This window comes from Amblyomma maculatum, chromosome 3, assembly GCF_055883805.1.
Source record: "Amblyomma maculatum isolate TAMU_Amacu chromosome 3, ASM5588380v1, whole genome shotgun sequence".
Lineage (NCBI taxonomy): Eukaryota > Metazoa > Arthropoda > Arachnida > Ixodida > Ixodidae > Amblyomma > Amblyomma maculatum.
In genome coordinates, this window is record NC_139346.1 from 23,973,340 (window position 1) to 23,988,852 (window position 15,513).

Sequence of the window (15,513 nt, forward strand, 5' to 3'; positions counted from 1 at the left end):
CTGGGCTTAGCACGAGGGCCTAGACACAGGGCTCTCTGCCTGGCGTCCAGTTGGAAGATGTTTGCAATGTTAGAAGTTGTAAACAAGCGTACTGCGGAAATGCAGCTGGACCAAGCGGCTTTTATAAAGTCCGTTGATGTACTTAAAAAGTCGCAGCTGAAATTGGAAGACCATTTGACAGAAGTGAACAAAAGACTAACGGAAGTTGAGCGCAAGACGGTTGCTGCTGATGTAGTCGAGAGGGAAGTACAGCCTTTTCGTCAGTTAGTTGACCAAATTTCAAGTGAAAATGCCCAACTGCTTGCACGCCTGGTTGGGCTCGGAGACAGGCAGCGACGCGAGAACCTTCTATTCTATGGTATATCAGACACGCAGTCAGTCCTGGGCTCAGTCAGAGGAAAACCTAGTTAGTGTTCTTGCATCCTGCTTAGCAATTCCGTCCTCTGAAAGCTTGATCAAAAGAGCACACAGGCTCGGCGGCTTCGCATCAGATAAATGCAGATTGATGATTGCTAAATTCTCATCTTTCAAGATGAAACAGAAAATACTGGTCAATAGTTCCAAGCTCAAGGACAAACAATTTACGCTTTGCGAAGACTATTCTCCCGCCACTCGTGACGCTAGGAAAAAACTGGTAGAATTCGGCAGAACCCAGCCTTTAACATTCAAGCTTTGCTTCAATAAGCTCTTCATAAAAAAAACAAGGGCTATGCTTACAACCACCCTGATGATTTCGTCCATGAAATCCGGAGCCCATTCCCATTACCAACCGAACGTTCTGAGGAGTCTATGAATGAAACCCATAGTGCCTTTGGGCCACCAACCGATACTCTAACTGAATAGCATTGCGCGAGGGGCAGTGGAATGATGTCCCCGGTCATTACCTGCATTTCATTTTTATTCGCAAATATTCGTAGCTTAATACTTAAACGTGATGACCTTTGTTGTGTTATCGATGCTTGCGATGCTGACATCGCATGCCTCACTGAAACTTGGCTATCGGCAAAGATAGATAGCAGCGAGCTACTTACCTGTAAGAAGCGCTACAACATTTATCGGTGCGACAGGGAGTCTAGATGTGGCGGAGGAGTGCTTGTAGCTGTTACAGATACTGTTATGTCTTTCCCGACACACATTGTAAACGCGTAGAATTTCTGCTGGTCGAAATTCGCATGTGCTCTAAGAAATTGATATCGGGCGTTTGTTATCGTTCGCCGTCTGCTTCCCCCACCTTTGTTAATGAACTTGGTTGGTTGGTTGGGAACTTTGGGATATTCACGGGGGGTGGGGGGGGGAACCGGACACTGGTTATGCCGGCTTAATGTCGCGGCGGCACTCTTGGTGTCCGGGAGATGGGGAAGTGGGATGTTGGGAGGGATGGGGGGGGGATATCATCTTGTCGTCTTGGCCCGCACCAAGCAAACAGCCCGGTGAGCGTCGGCAGGTCGGTGGTCCGGTGCGCAGCCTCCAGTGCAGCAGCGCTTGCGGGTGGTCCAGGCGAAGCCTGGTACTGCGCTTCTGTGAGGCACAGGAAGGACTGCTGGTGACAGCAGGACACCACGGCGATTGAGGCAACCGCCGCAGCAGGGGGGACCGCGATAGACTGCTGCCAAGGCAGCAATGCGGCGGGTGGCGCTGTGGAAACCGTCCGTAGACAGCGCGCCGAGGCCCGCGAGCAGGGAGTCCACGGGAAACTGTGCCGCTGGAGAATCTGGGCGGCAGCAGGGAGGACCGCTGATTTACCTTTGCCGTGGCAGATGTGCGGCGGTTGACGCTGGAGAAGCCGCTGGCAAGGCGGTGCGTCGAGGGCCGTGAGCACAAGGCCCACGGGAATGCTGGCGAAGCAGCGGGGGAACCGCAGGAGCGGCAGGTGACGCGGGTGCGTCAGGGCCCGCGGACCGTGAAGTCCGCGGGAGACTGGCAGTGGCCAGCAGGGATGCGCCCACGGAGGAGCTGCAGTGGGCCGCCGCAGTATCCATGAGCCCGGTCCAACGCAGGGGCGCGCCGCAAACGTGGAGGCAACGAGGGGTGTGCCGCGGGGAAATCCAGGTCACCGGCACAGCACTGGGTCGACGCCTCGAGGGCGGAAGGGGCGCACTGTGAGGGTCCGGTGATCCTGGAGTCGGTTGCAGCACTGGGTCGCACCACTCACGCAGCAGCTACGAGGTGCGCGAAGGAAGTCATGGGTCCGGGGCACCACGGCAGCAGGAAGGTTGGCAGAAGCCAGTGAGATGGGGACGATGGCCCAGGGAATGTGCACCAGCGGGCTGGAGCAGGGAGGACTGAACCCCCGAAGGGGGGCGAGTAGGTCGCACGAATACGTGAGGGACGGTCAAGGCTGACGAGAGCGCGGCGAGAGCGGGAACGCACGAGCTCGCCGGAGCGAGCGCCGCACGCACCCGCTCTCGCCGAGCTCTGAGAGGCGACTGACGCGGAACGCGCCTAGTCGAAGGGGAGCGAAAGACGCGTGTCCGTTCCCCTCCCGGAAGGGCGCGACGTCATCCATATCAGCCAGGACAGCAGCTTGAGCTTGTTGGTTATTCATTCTTGATGGAACAGCGCAAAACATCGGGACAAGAGACAAGCGCTGACTTACAACTGGTTTTTATTTCGAAGAAACATTGCTTCTTATACCTTCATCACCCTCTCAAAAAGCACATGCGTCGCAACCATATCGTTCAAGCGTCCACAAAAAAGCATAAGACACATAATCGCAGATATTTATAATCACATTTTTAACATGTCAAATTCTTTCTTAGTCAAAGCAACGGACGGTGTGCTGACACAATCGTCGCGCAGACTCGCTATCGAAGCTGCCTCGATTATTTCCCGGACTAGCTGGTCTTTGTGATTAGCCAAAGCTTTGCATTTTTGGAAGGCTGCTAGAACACAAAAATAATTTCGAGCAAGCTTGCAGGAACCTGGGAATCCATTGTAGAGATTGCCCTTCAACTAGTTGTGCACCGGTTTTCCAAAAATGCAAAGCTTTGGCTAATCACAAAGACCAGCTAGTCCGGGAAATAATCGAGGCAGCTTCGATAGCGAGTCTGCGCGACGATTGTGTCAGCACACCGTCCGTTGCTTTGACTAAGAAAGAATTTGACATGTTAAAAATGTGATTATAAATATCTGCGATTATGTGTCTTATGCTTTTTTGTGGACGCTTGAACGATATGGTTGCGACGCATGTGCTTTTTGAGAGGGTGATGAAGGTATAAGAAGCAATGTTTCTTCGAAATAAAAACCAGTTGTAAGTCAGCGCTTGTCTCTTGTCCCGATGTTTTGCGCTGTTCCATCAAGAGTCATCCATATGATTACAGTCCGTTATCCGAACAGTCCATTCATTTTAATGGGCGATTTTAATTTCCCCAACATAGTGTGGGCTAATGTGCGTTCTGCTTATTGTGGTCCCTATTCGAGCGAATGTGACATATTTCTGAACCTCTGCAGTGATTTCAACTTGTCCCAGCTTGTAATGCAGGCAACTCGAATTTCGCTTACTACTTCGAACATCCTCGACTTGGTGCTCACCGCAACGCCTGAACTTTTCCGGCCCATATCATACTTGCCAGGGTTACGTCATCACCTTCTGCTTCATTTTTCGTTTACCTGCACTCAGTGCTGGTAACGGTTCCACATCAACGTAACCACAGAAAGCACATCCGTAATTACAAGAAGGCTGACTTTGATGCCATTAACCGTGAACTCTGTTTTTCTAGATACAAACTGGAGCCTGTTTAAAGAAAATTTTGCTGCGCTAACTGCAAACTATGTTCCACGCTTAGTCATCATCTCTTACCAGTTCTCAATGACACGTTACCTTCCATCTTCATAAATAGCCCTAGACAATTTTGGAGCTTAGTTAAAAAAAACGACACTTCATCCATCAGCCTTAAAGACTCTAGTGACGAGCTATAATCTACCCAAATGAGTGTGCAAATGTCCTAACAGTCTATTCGTTTCAGCGTTTTTTAAATACGTGTGTTTTGAAATCCCTGCATATACCAGTGCTGACTTTTTGCCAATTAATTTTGTTTTTGATTCTCTGGCGTGGAAAAATAATCGAAAAACAAAACATTTGTTCATCATGTAGTGTTGATAGTATTAATTACAAGTGCTTGATTAAAACCAAAGTCTACAGCGCAATAATACCAAAGCGCAATAATACTATCTAACCTATTTCAACAATTGCTTCAAACAGCCTGCATACCGGGGGACTAGGGAAGGTGATTCGTTGCATAAGTCCGGAGATAAACATCCCCCCCATAATTATCGACCAATTTCACTAACAAGTATTCCGTGTAAAATCATGGAGCATGTTATTGTTACGATACGGCAAGCCGATGAAGACAGGAGACAGAACATGACCGATGGCGATGGTAGATGACGTTTTGAATGTTCGCGGGCCTAGCGCGAGCGCTCCTTCCCGCGCCACTGCCCGCTTCTTCTTCCTTGTCGTCCGTAACATTATTTACTCTCACTTTGCATAATTCCTTGATTCTAATGCTTTTTTTACTGATAGTCAACATGGGTTTCGTAAGTTTTCTTGTGAAACGCAGCTTTTAACCTTCACGCATGATCTAAATTCATTCCTTCACAGGAGTTCCGTTGTCGACTGCCTATCTCGATTTTTTCGTAGGCTTTTGACAAGGTTTCTGATCAACTGCTTTTTCTGAAAATAAGTAAACTTAACCTTGATCCTAACGTTCTGAAGTGGCTGCATTCTTTTCTTACAGATCGTTCACAGTTTGACACTACTAATAACACATCATCCTTCACCTCTCCAGTTGGATCAGGCGTGACACAAGGCTCTGTACTAGGGCCTGTTCTTTTTCTTGTATATATTGTCATGACTGAAGTCAGAGGGAGCCGTGAAATTGCACGTAGCCGAGGACCCGAGAATAAGGACGGCTTGTAGTTCCGAACACAGTCACAGAATCCAGCCCCAGCGCGCCGCTCGTGCCAACCACCGCTTCGTCGTCGTCGGCACCAAACACGGCTGTCGCGCGGCGCTAGGCACGTGGCATTATTCCCTCCCGTGAAAGAAAACATCGTCCCGATGACAAGGTGAGAGGAGAAAAAAATTAGGCGTGAGGTGAACTGTACAATAACGCAAGGTTTCACTTGTAGGGAACGCTCAGTCACGCGAAAAGTACAGCTTTAAGCGCACCACATGCACAATTTCAGGCCGCTGGCGTCGAACACTGACGATCACAATTCCATCTGGAATGACTTCGTAATTAACGTTGTTTAAGCGGCGCAGGGCTTTATAAGGTCCGAAATAGCGGTGGAGTAGTTTCTCGCTCAAGCCTTTGTGACGCACGGGGGTCCACACCCACACTTGGTCCCCTGGTTCGTAATGGGCCTCCCTGCGCCGAAGGTTAGTGTCGAGCGTCGGTGGCATGCTGCTCCTTGATGTGCAAGCGGGCCAGCTGACGGGCTTGCTCGGCCTGTTCTGCGAAATGGGCGCGTCGGGTTCGACCGCTTCTTCCCCGCACGGGAGCATCGCGTCCAACATCGTGCGGGCCTCTCTGCCATATACGAGACGGAACGGCGTAAACTTCGCGGCTTCCTGCGGCGCCGTATTGTAGGCGAAGGTGACATACGGCAGGATCTCGTCCCACATTTTATGTTCGACGTCGATGTACATTGAGATCATGTCCGCCAAAGTTTTGTTTAGTGGTTCCGTTAATCCATTTGTCTGAGGGTGATACGCTGTTGTTGTGCGATGCTCGGTATGGCTGAGAGCTAAGGTTTCCCGCAGTAGCAGAGCTGTAAACGCCTTTCCTCGGTCAGTAATGATGGTCGACGGAGCACCGTGTCTGAGCACAATGTCGTTCATAAAGAATCGAGCAACTTCGCCGGCAGTACCTCGGACAAGGGCCTTCGTTTCAGCGTAGCGTGTTAAGTAGTCTGTGGCGACTACGATCCACTTGTGTCCGTTGGAGGATAAAGGAAATGGGCCTAAAAGGTCCATGCCCACTTGCTTGAAGGGTGTGAGGGGTGGTTCAATAGATTGTAACATACTGGATGGCTTGAGCGTGGGTTTTTTTCGCCGCTGGCATTGTCGACATGTCTGTACGTAACGTCTAACGATCGGAGAAAGATGTGGCCAGTAGTAGTTCTGCCGAACTCTGTTTAGGGTGCGTGTAAAGCCAAGATGCCCTGAAGTTGGTTCGTCGTGGCAGGCCAGGAGGATTTCGTGCCTTAGATGAGCCGGTATGACTAGCAGGTATGTCTTCGCACTAGACGTAGAATTCTTCTTATAAAGCACCCCATTGCGGAGGCAATACGACGACAACCCCCGAGCAAGGTACCGGGGTATTGTAGAATGCCCACCTTCAAGATGGTCAATAATCAGTCGCAGCTCGCCGTCGGCACGCTGTTTGTAGGCGAGATCGGACGTATTGACTGCTCCGAGGAAGCTATCGTCGTCGGTGGCATCTGACGAAGGAGGGCCGACGGGCGCGCGGGACAGGCTATCAGCATCGGTGTGCTTCCGGCCAGACTTTTAACTAACATCAAAATCGAACTCCTGCAGGCGCAATGCCCAACGTGCTAAGCGGCCACAAGGATCTTTTAAGTTTTTCAGCCAACAAAACGAGTGATGGTCAGTGATGACGCGAAACGGTCGGCCATAAAGGTACGGGCAGAACTTGGCAGCGGCCCATACTACCGCCAAACATTCTTTTTCAGTGGTGGAATAGTTACTCAGCACGGGAAAGTGCACGGCTGGCGTAGACAATTACTTTCTCGACCCCGTCTTGGTGCTGAACTAGAACGGCACCAAGGCCGACGTTGCTCGCATCCGTGTGTAATTCTGTGTCGGCATCATCGTCGAAATGTGCCAGGATCGGGGGTGACTGGAGCCGGCGTCGTAACTCGTCGAAAGCCATCTGCTGCTCGGCGCCCCAGGAAAACGATGCGTCATCTCGAGTCAGGAGAGTCAGAGGGCTGGCCATCTGTGCAAAGTTTTTGATAAAGCGACGATAATAGGAGCACAGCCCCAAAAACCGTCGGACTGCTTTTTTTTGTGAGCGGGGACGGGAAAGGCAGCAACGGCAGCAAGTTTCTCAGGGTCAGCTCGGATGCCATCAGCACTCACGATGTGCCCAAGAAACTTCAATTCGGTGAACCCGAAGTGGCACTTTTGAGGCTTGAGAGAAAGGTTGGCAGACCGGACAGCTTCGAGAACAGTTCTCAGGCGGCGCAGGTGTTCCGTGAACGTCGGTGAAAAAATTATTACGTCGTCGAGATAAACAAGGCATGTCTGCCACTTAAGACCTGTGAGCACAGTGTCCATCATCCGTTGGTAGGTGGCAGGAGCACAGCAGAGCCCGAATGAGAGGACGCGGAATTCATAGAGCCCATCTGGTGTTACGAAGGCAGTTTTTGCACGGTCCCTCTCATCAACTTCAATTTGCCAATAACCACTCCTGAGGTCAATGGAGGAGAAGTACTTGGCTCGGCGAAGTCGGTCGAGTGAGTCATCAATCCGTGGCAGCGGATAGACGTCCTTCTTTGTCATACTGTTAAGTTTCCGATAGTCAACGCAGAAACGAAGTGTTCCGTCTTTCTTTTTAACGAGGACTACAGGCGAGGACCATGGGCTGCTTGAAGGTTGAATGACGCCATCGGCGAGCATCTCCTTGACTTGCTGTCCCCGAGGAGACACACGATAGGGCTGCTGATGGATGGGTCGAGTGCCTTCATGCGTGATAATCCGGTGTTTAATGAATGGGCTGGGCGGCGTGTGACATCAGCATAAGTCATCCGCTTGGTGGGGCCCGGGGGTGGTGGTGGAACGACTGTACTTGTTGGTGGCGTGAGTGCGTTCTGGACCTCCTCACGGATGATGCTGGCCAGAGAAGCTGCGCCAGGAGTAAATGATTCATGAACTTTCTGTAGCTCCTCGCGAACCACGGTGCGAATGAGGTCGCGAAGGGAGCTCATATCTGCCCCGGGATTGTAGTCGGTTCGGTCAGACGGCGGTAGTGTGGAGATGGAATTCAGCGGCCGACCGTACTGGCTGCATCGCTGCTGTAGCAGTTTCTTCATGGTCACAGATTCAGCCAGAAACGCCTCGACGGTGGTGGGCGGGTTCCGCACGAGGCCAGAAAAAAGCTGTTCTTTGACGCCGTGCATCAGGTGCCGAACCTTCTCCTCACTCATGGACAGGTCGGCGCGACGGCAAAGGCGCATGACGTCTTCAACGTACATTGCGACCCCCTCGTGACGCTGAACTCGAGAGGTCAGGGCACGCTCGGCATTCTCTCGGCGGTCACTGCTGGCGTACGTACCGAGGAGCTGACTTCGGAAGGCCGGCCACGTAGAGAATGTGGCCTCGCGGTTCTCGAACCATGTCCGAACAGCGTCTTCGAGGCTGAAGTAGACGTTCCGCATTTTCGCAGCGTCGTCCCAGCCGTTAAACGTCGCGACCCTTTCATAGCGAGCTAGCCAGTCCTCGGCGTCTTCAAACTGCTCACCGTGAAATGGTTTAGGGGTTCGTGGGGTCTGAAGGATAAGACAGGACGAAGGGGTGGAAGGGACAGTCATGGTACGGGAGGGCGGTGTCGTTGCCACAGCCAGAGTCTCTTCGTCGAGAGGGAAGGCCTCGGGGGACAAGCCTCGGAGTCGTCGGCTGGTACGATGAACAGGAGTGGTCACGAGAGGCGGCCGCGTAGGGTCGTCCGCAGGAGAAGGGATCATCGATGGCACCCCCCCCCCCCCCCCCCCCCCCCCCCCCCCCAGTGTCACGACTGAAGTCAGAGGGAGCCGTGAAAGTACACGTAGCCGGGGACCCGAGAATAAGGTCGGCTTGTAGTTCCGAACACAGAGTCACAGAGTCCAGCCCCAGCGCGCCGCTCGTGCCAACCACCGCTTCGTCGTCGTCGGCACCAAACACGGCTGTCGCGCGGCGCTAGGCACGTGGCAATATCAATGACTTACCTGATAAATTATGTTCAACAAACAGTGATTCTAACGTAGCTCTCCTTCAGTCCGATATCAATCATGCCCTTGATTGGACTAACAGGTGGAACATGGAACTAAACATTAACAAATGAAAGTATATGCGTGTTTCTCGTCATAACACTTTATTTCCCACATACCGTCTTAATAGTAGCCTTCAGTCTGTGCCTTGTTATAAATATTCAGGTGTATTTATTTCCCATAATCTTAATTGGAATGCTCATATAGATCACGTAACCAACAACGCTAATCGCATGCTGGGCTACATACGTCGTAATTTTAGTCTTTCCTCCAGCTCCGTAAAATTGCTCCTTTAGAAATCGTTGGTTTGTAGTAAACTGGAATATGATTCATCCATCTGGGACCCTTATCAAGAGACACTAATCTATTAACTCGAATCTATTCAGAACTATGCGACCCGTTTCAATCTCTCTATCATCGTAATTCTAGTGTCACTGCTATGAAATCAGGCTTATCACTGCCACTACTGTCTCAACGTAGAAATATATTCCGTATTTGTCTATTTCATAAGATCTACTATGATAACCCCATCCTCAAGAAAAAATTCATAACGCCACCTTGCTACATGTCTACTCGGGTCGATCACCGTCATAAAGTTGGTATTCCTTCGTGCCAAACAAATCACTTTACAACTCATTCATCCCCACCACATCGACACAATGAAATCGCCTTCCCCAATTGGCTGCCGAAATAATTAACCATTCTGCGTTTAAATCTGCTTTAGCTAATCTGATGTTAACATAGTACATTGAATTCTTCCACACTGCCTTTTTTTCATTGTTTTTAGTTGATCTGCTGTTTTTAATAAACTGCAATTTTGCTGCACCCTCAAACTGTGCTGCTGATTGGGTGTATGATGGTATATTTCAGCAACTGTGTTTTCTTCCTGCTCGTAAAATTGTTTCTGTGCTTTGTTTACGTGGTATATTTGTGTGCTTATATATTTTGCTCATACGTCTGTGCCAGTGCCTTTTAGTGTGTATTCTTATATTGTTGTAACGTGCTTATTTCTGCCAGCCATACTGCTTTTCACATTTGTATTATTACTGACTGCTGTTCTTCCTTTCTTTTTTTGCTTTTATTGTACCCCACTCCCCTCTGTAATGCCCTCGGGCCCTGATGGTACTGAAATAAATAAATAAATGCGTAGAGTTAGAGCAAAGACGTAATATAGCCTCAGTGGCCCATCACACTAATTATCTGTCCATGGTGAACACCAGAATCAAAACATGTAAGCACAAGAAAAGGTACGAACAATATTCGTTGATCACCAGCCAATATTATATTACTCATGTACTTCTACATGCTGGAGTAATGCACACAACGGTTAACGTAATATGCAACAGGGCCAATCACCAACAAAACCGCGAAAATACCTATTTCAGGACACAAACGTAAACCGTGGCTCTCATATATCACCTATCAACCGATAAGCATGGAGGCCACGGTTGACAAATGAATGTATGTTTAAAAATGGAGCGGTGCTCAAACACAATAAGAGTCTTTTGCCTTGTCTTCAGAAGAGATCCGAGATTGTGCATGTCTTCCGAGGAAACATGGGGGACCCGAGCTTGCAGCTGAACGCTTGGCCGAAGTGGCGCACACTTTGAACGGCTGTGTTACAACCGGCATCCTGCTTGCTGCCGGCCGTTTTCTTTCTGCACCTGTCGGCCCGGTGGGAGAGTGCGGTGAGACACTGGCATAAGCACTGTGGGCTCAAGCATACAGCAAAGCGCACTCGCAAGATTTTAAATGATACTACCGCGGGGGTGCTGTAGCATGTGGGGGTTTTAAACTAATAAATTCTAACAAGGCAGTATTATTAATATCAGCCACAAAGGAAAGATGTACGACATTCACAGAAACTCAGTAAAGGAACAGAAGTTCTTTCTCTTCCAGACTAGACTTTGAACCAAACTACGCAATAGTCGTAAAATTATAAGCCAGGACGTTGTTTAGAGCGCCTATATATTTTTTACAAAGGAAGATAAAGTTTTTGTGCTCTTTTACAAAAGTTTTCAAAGCATGTTATTCGCTCTACGCCGGCAGTGGTAGCTGAATCGCACCGCCGACCAGAGCACCCTCTTTCAAAAAAGTGTGCTCGAGTTCCAGCTGCTACATTCTGAAGATCTCCCTTCTGCTATTTGCCAGCAGTTCTGGCCGAGACACAACTGGACAACCTGCCATCGACCAAAGATTATATGCAAGCTTTTGTTTGACATGTCTCGGTGATAGCGATAATATTTACGCCAAATTAGTACTCTCATGTAGCTATTTTAGCTACAGATATTCCGGCCACTGATTACATTGAACACCAGCTGTATAGAAACAAATTTGAGCACTGTTGGATATAAGTCTCGAATCTCAGCGACAAAAAGCAACGCTGCCAGTTTTGTTCCCGGTGAATTATTACATGCCCACCTGCTCCGGCAGTAGGTGAGGAAAAACAGCTGGTCTTCGCTGTAGACATGTTCCTCCTGCTGGTCGCCTTTGATGGCGAGCAATATCGGAGTCGGTGTCAATCCGTTGTGTCCTGTCTCAGCAAGCGATGCGGTGGCCGTCGCGTTCATAGCTTCCCAGGCGAGTCCTAAGGCGACAATGTCCAACAAATTTGAAAGGAATGTGGCGTCGCATCCGAGCTCCTGCGCCCGACGCATGACTCCGTTGATCTCCGCCCACGTTATGTCGAAAACGCCGGCGTCTTTGTCCACTGCCTGCGCATTGTGACCACGTTGTGAATATACTTGATATCCAGGTATTTCTCCGGTCCAGCTAGGAAGCTACCCATGCAACATCATTCGTCTGACTGATGGACCTCTGTGTGCACAGTCTGAGCGTCCAATACCCGGGATTCACCTAAGTTAGTCCAGGGTCACGAAGGCAACTGATCAAACAAACGGGGGTTTTGAATAGCGCATTTTGCATCTTCTCGCTTAGTCGAAGCCACCCGTGAAGGCAATGAAAAAGTCATTGTAACTGGCTGACTCAGTGGACAGGCCAAAGTGAAGCGGTGGCCCTTCCCAACGTTGCTGTTCCTACTTTGGGAAAAAGGACATTGGCTCCAGTGCAGTTTTCCAGTTTGAAAACTCGCACTTGTATATTCAGGACCTATTGGCAGCTCCAATTGAAATAGATTGGGACATACATATAGGGTTTGTGACTGGAAAGATAATACCGTTGGTCAACTCAAGTGGTAGCACGAAGCAGCAGCTCATGGCAAATTCCATGGGATCCAAACCATATTTTAACAATAGCAACGTAAAAATGTGACACAACAAGATTATATACATGCCCTAAATTAACGTTTTTGTCGATTATATCCCATTCATGGCACTTTCCGTGTGCAGATAGTGCCGCTTGAGCTCTGGTAACGTTTTACTTAATCATAACTTTAACATTATTGAAGCGACCAAACGGGTAAGGCAATTATCTGCCAATTCATTTGAACAACGTCCTGATTATCTCGCTATTAAATATTTTCAGAAAGCAACAGGCATATAATGGTGAAAACGTGTTTGCTCTCCAATCATGTTGCCAATTTCAGAACTGTAATTGGGGTAGGGAATCGAACGTCGTATAGAACCACTCTGCTATGCGACGACAGCATGCTACGACCTAACAGACTGACATCAGGACCCTAATCCTACGGCGCTTTCTCCGAAGACCAACATGAAAGGGGGATGTGCAGCCACTGCGACGCCGAGACGACTTCGAGCACTTGCTCAGGGCTTCCCCTCACTGTTTTGTCATTACATATCCTGCCCGAGCTGCTCTTCCACTGCTTTCGAGTCCGCATTTGCTGCAATGGATGTGAACGAGTCCTCGCATTTGGGCAAAACTTTAGTGGCGCTTTTGTAACTGGCAACTTGGACGTTTTGGGCTCGGCTTTCCGGGGATCAAGGACGGTGTCTGGCCAGTAAACAGCGAGCAAGGATCTCCCCTTATTCATTTCGTCTTTTACACAGCATCTAAAAATTAACATTTAGGTATGAGGTACAAACAATCGCCGAACTCTAACAGCGTAACAAGCAAAAGCGTATACTCTGGCATAGTTTATGCTTGTAGGGGGCAGATGTTAATGACGTTGCAATCGTTTCGCCATCACCTGCCGGAGCCACCGTCGTGTGGAGGACCGGGATGTGTGTCGTTGCAAGAAGCGACGTGCATATTAAGCTCTGCTTCACCATAAAAACGTGGCAGTTGGGGATCTCCCATCTTCACATCGAAGCACGAGAAAGCGCTGCCAACTCGGGTCAATCTGGCGAGGCACCGAATCGGTTAAACCTCGCAAAACTTCTCTGTAAGAAGAAATACAGAGACTATCCTGCGCCGTAATGTGGCGCCCGCCGCGAATAGGGCTGCGTGAACTGAAGACACGTGCCCATCGCTCTTTGGCTTTCACGAAGCCTTGTGGCCTCAAACTTCGTACCTTTGTAATTGCAGCGTATACACGTATAATGTGCTAATACACGGGCGGCCTTTTCAGTCAGCAATCTGTCTATTCACCAGAGCAGATTTCGAAGGCCTTCAAGCAGCGGCAGCGTCCACTCTAGAGTGCAAGGAACTCGCGGCAACGCACTGGGCAAATAAATCAGAACAGCGTAATTGCGGCACATTCATGCCGTTTCAGCTACAGAGGTTCTTTTGCAAGAGTAAAAGACCGGTCAGTCTTAAAAACGCTAAAGCAAGATAACTATCTCTGAAAACCAGCACCGGCTCTAAAAAAAAAAACGGATATGCTATGTACCTAATTCAAAACAGCAAAAAAAAAAAAACATTTCTAGTGTGAACAAAATTTGCGTGACCTTTATTGTAGCCTTTCCAGTAGTGATTAGTATAGTGTAACTAAGATAAACCTCTCATGCATACGGGCCTTATATGAGGACAGATATTTATTCTGCTATAAAAATTTCTCACTTGCTGGGAGCGTATCGCTAGCCGCACGTAGACATGTTAAGGTGCCTAACATGTTTCAGAGATGACAACAGCCTTCGATGTTTCTTGAAATGCCCAGTTCTAGGGGGCATTGATCGAAAGGCAGGGGCTCTGCCCGAGTACAAAAATTATATGCTCAAAGTACAACTCTTGTTTAATGTCAGCCAGTTTTGTCGTCATTTTTTCCTTGGCTGTGGCCTGTATACATGGAAGCAAGCATGTGTCCTCAAATGGGTCCATTACATGAAAAGTGAAGCCTCACTTATAGCCCCATTCAATAAAAAACTCACTCGCGGAATTCCAGGTCTGGGCTCAAAGTGCCTGGGTTTCTCCATGCTTCCAATGCGTGGTGTAGGATGTCGTGGCGGGATTTTGGTTGCGTGTAAGTCTCGCACTTTCGTAGACAGTGGAAAAAACGGTAGTTTTCTAATGCGTCTTCAAAGCGAGGAATGTCCAGGGATGAAATCTATGCGGTTCTGGACCTCTAATCTGACTACGATGACGATTCTAGAGATCGTAGATAGAGATCGTAGCTGTTCGAGCAGATCAGAAGATGTGAGTGATGACAGCGAGCCTGGACATGCTAACGGCGCTTCAGTAAATTCTGGCCCAACGACTGCCTTGAGGGCTCCTATTACGAGAAAGGACAGCACATTTTGGATCGCTAATAAAGACGACTATACAGAAAAGTCTGCTGGGTTTCTTTGTGAGCACAGGGTCAACATGCACCTCACACACATATCGAATGACTACTTTCTTGCCGTAATTCATGAGTCTTTACTTTAGAGTATTGTTTTCCAAACAAGTGTGTGTGCAGTTCAAAACGACATTAGGAAAAAGAGCAATGTAATCAATGCCACCAGGCTGCACTCCATGGAAACCTACAACAAATGCATGGGAGGTGTCGACATCATGTATTCTTTGATTACAACATGCAGAAATACCGTCCGGTACAAGAGGGGTTACGTGAGAATGCTCTTTTACCTAATAAATGCGGAAGTTACGATCGCCTCGACAATATTTAGATCACCAAAGGCAAGGAACACTTTAGGAACCGACTTGTGTTCCGAATTCACGTTGCCAAGGTGCTAATAAGCCTCGTTGAACTAGCATAGAGCTCAATGCGAGGAGGCTGGTCATCCAATGATCCCGCGCCAGCTTGTATATAAAAAAAAGTATAGAAAAACATATGCAACGTCGGGCCTAAACAAGGGTAACGAGAAATAAGCCAGCTGCTGCGGATGCTCTGCCTGCCGTAGCAAGACAAGATACCTTTGCAGTCGCTGTAACGTCTCTCTCTGTACAAAGCATTCCAAGTCCTTCCACAGAACTAAGCGGAGTGTGCAGGACCCATCATCAAACTTTCGATGAAAATTGTTTTTTTACGTTGTTCTAGCATGAGTGTCTGTTGTGTTCCAAGTGCTGTGCTCGTCCGTTCTGTTGTGACTGGAGCAGTGCGCGCTAATGAACAGGCCCGCACCCCTCTTCGTGCTTCGCCGGGAGGAATCGCCGCCTGCCTGCGCTCAGCGGGACGCCCCCCACGGCGGGCTCCCTCACTCTCCTCTAGTTCTGGGAAACAAGCCCCAT

The 15,513-nt window shown here is 49.0% G+C and overlaps 1 protein-coding gene across 1 annotated transcript in view; it reads right to left on the reverse strand.

Moving 5' to 3' along the window:
* Positions 1-2,050: 2,050 nt before the first annotated feature.
* The window catches only part of LOC146194345 (uncharacterized), a 40,022-nt gene continuing 26,559 nt past the window's right edge, over positions 2,051-15,513 (reverse strand). Inside the window, exons 6-7 of the mRNA XM_084596532.1 lie at positions 11,413-11,705; positions 2,051-2,282 (exon numbers count right to left, since the gene is read on the reverse strand). Coding sequence (XP_084452658.1) covers positions 2,051-2,282; positions 11,413-11,705 — 525 coding nt within the window. The remainder of the gene's footprint in view (positions 2,283-11,412; positions 11,706-15,513) is intronic.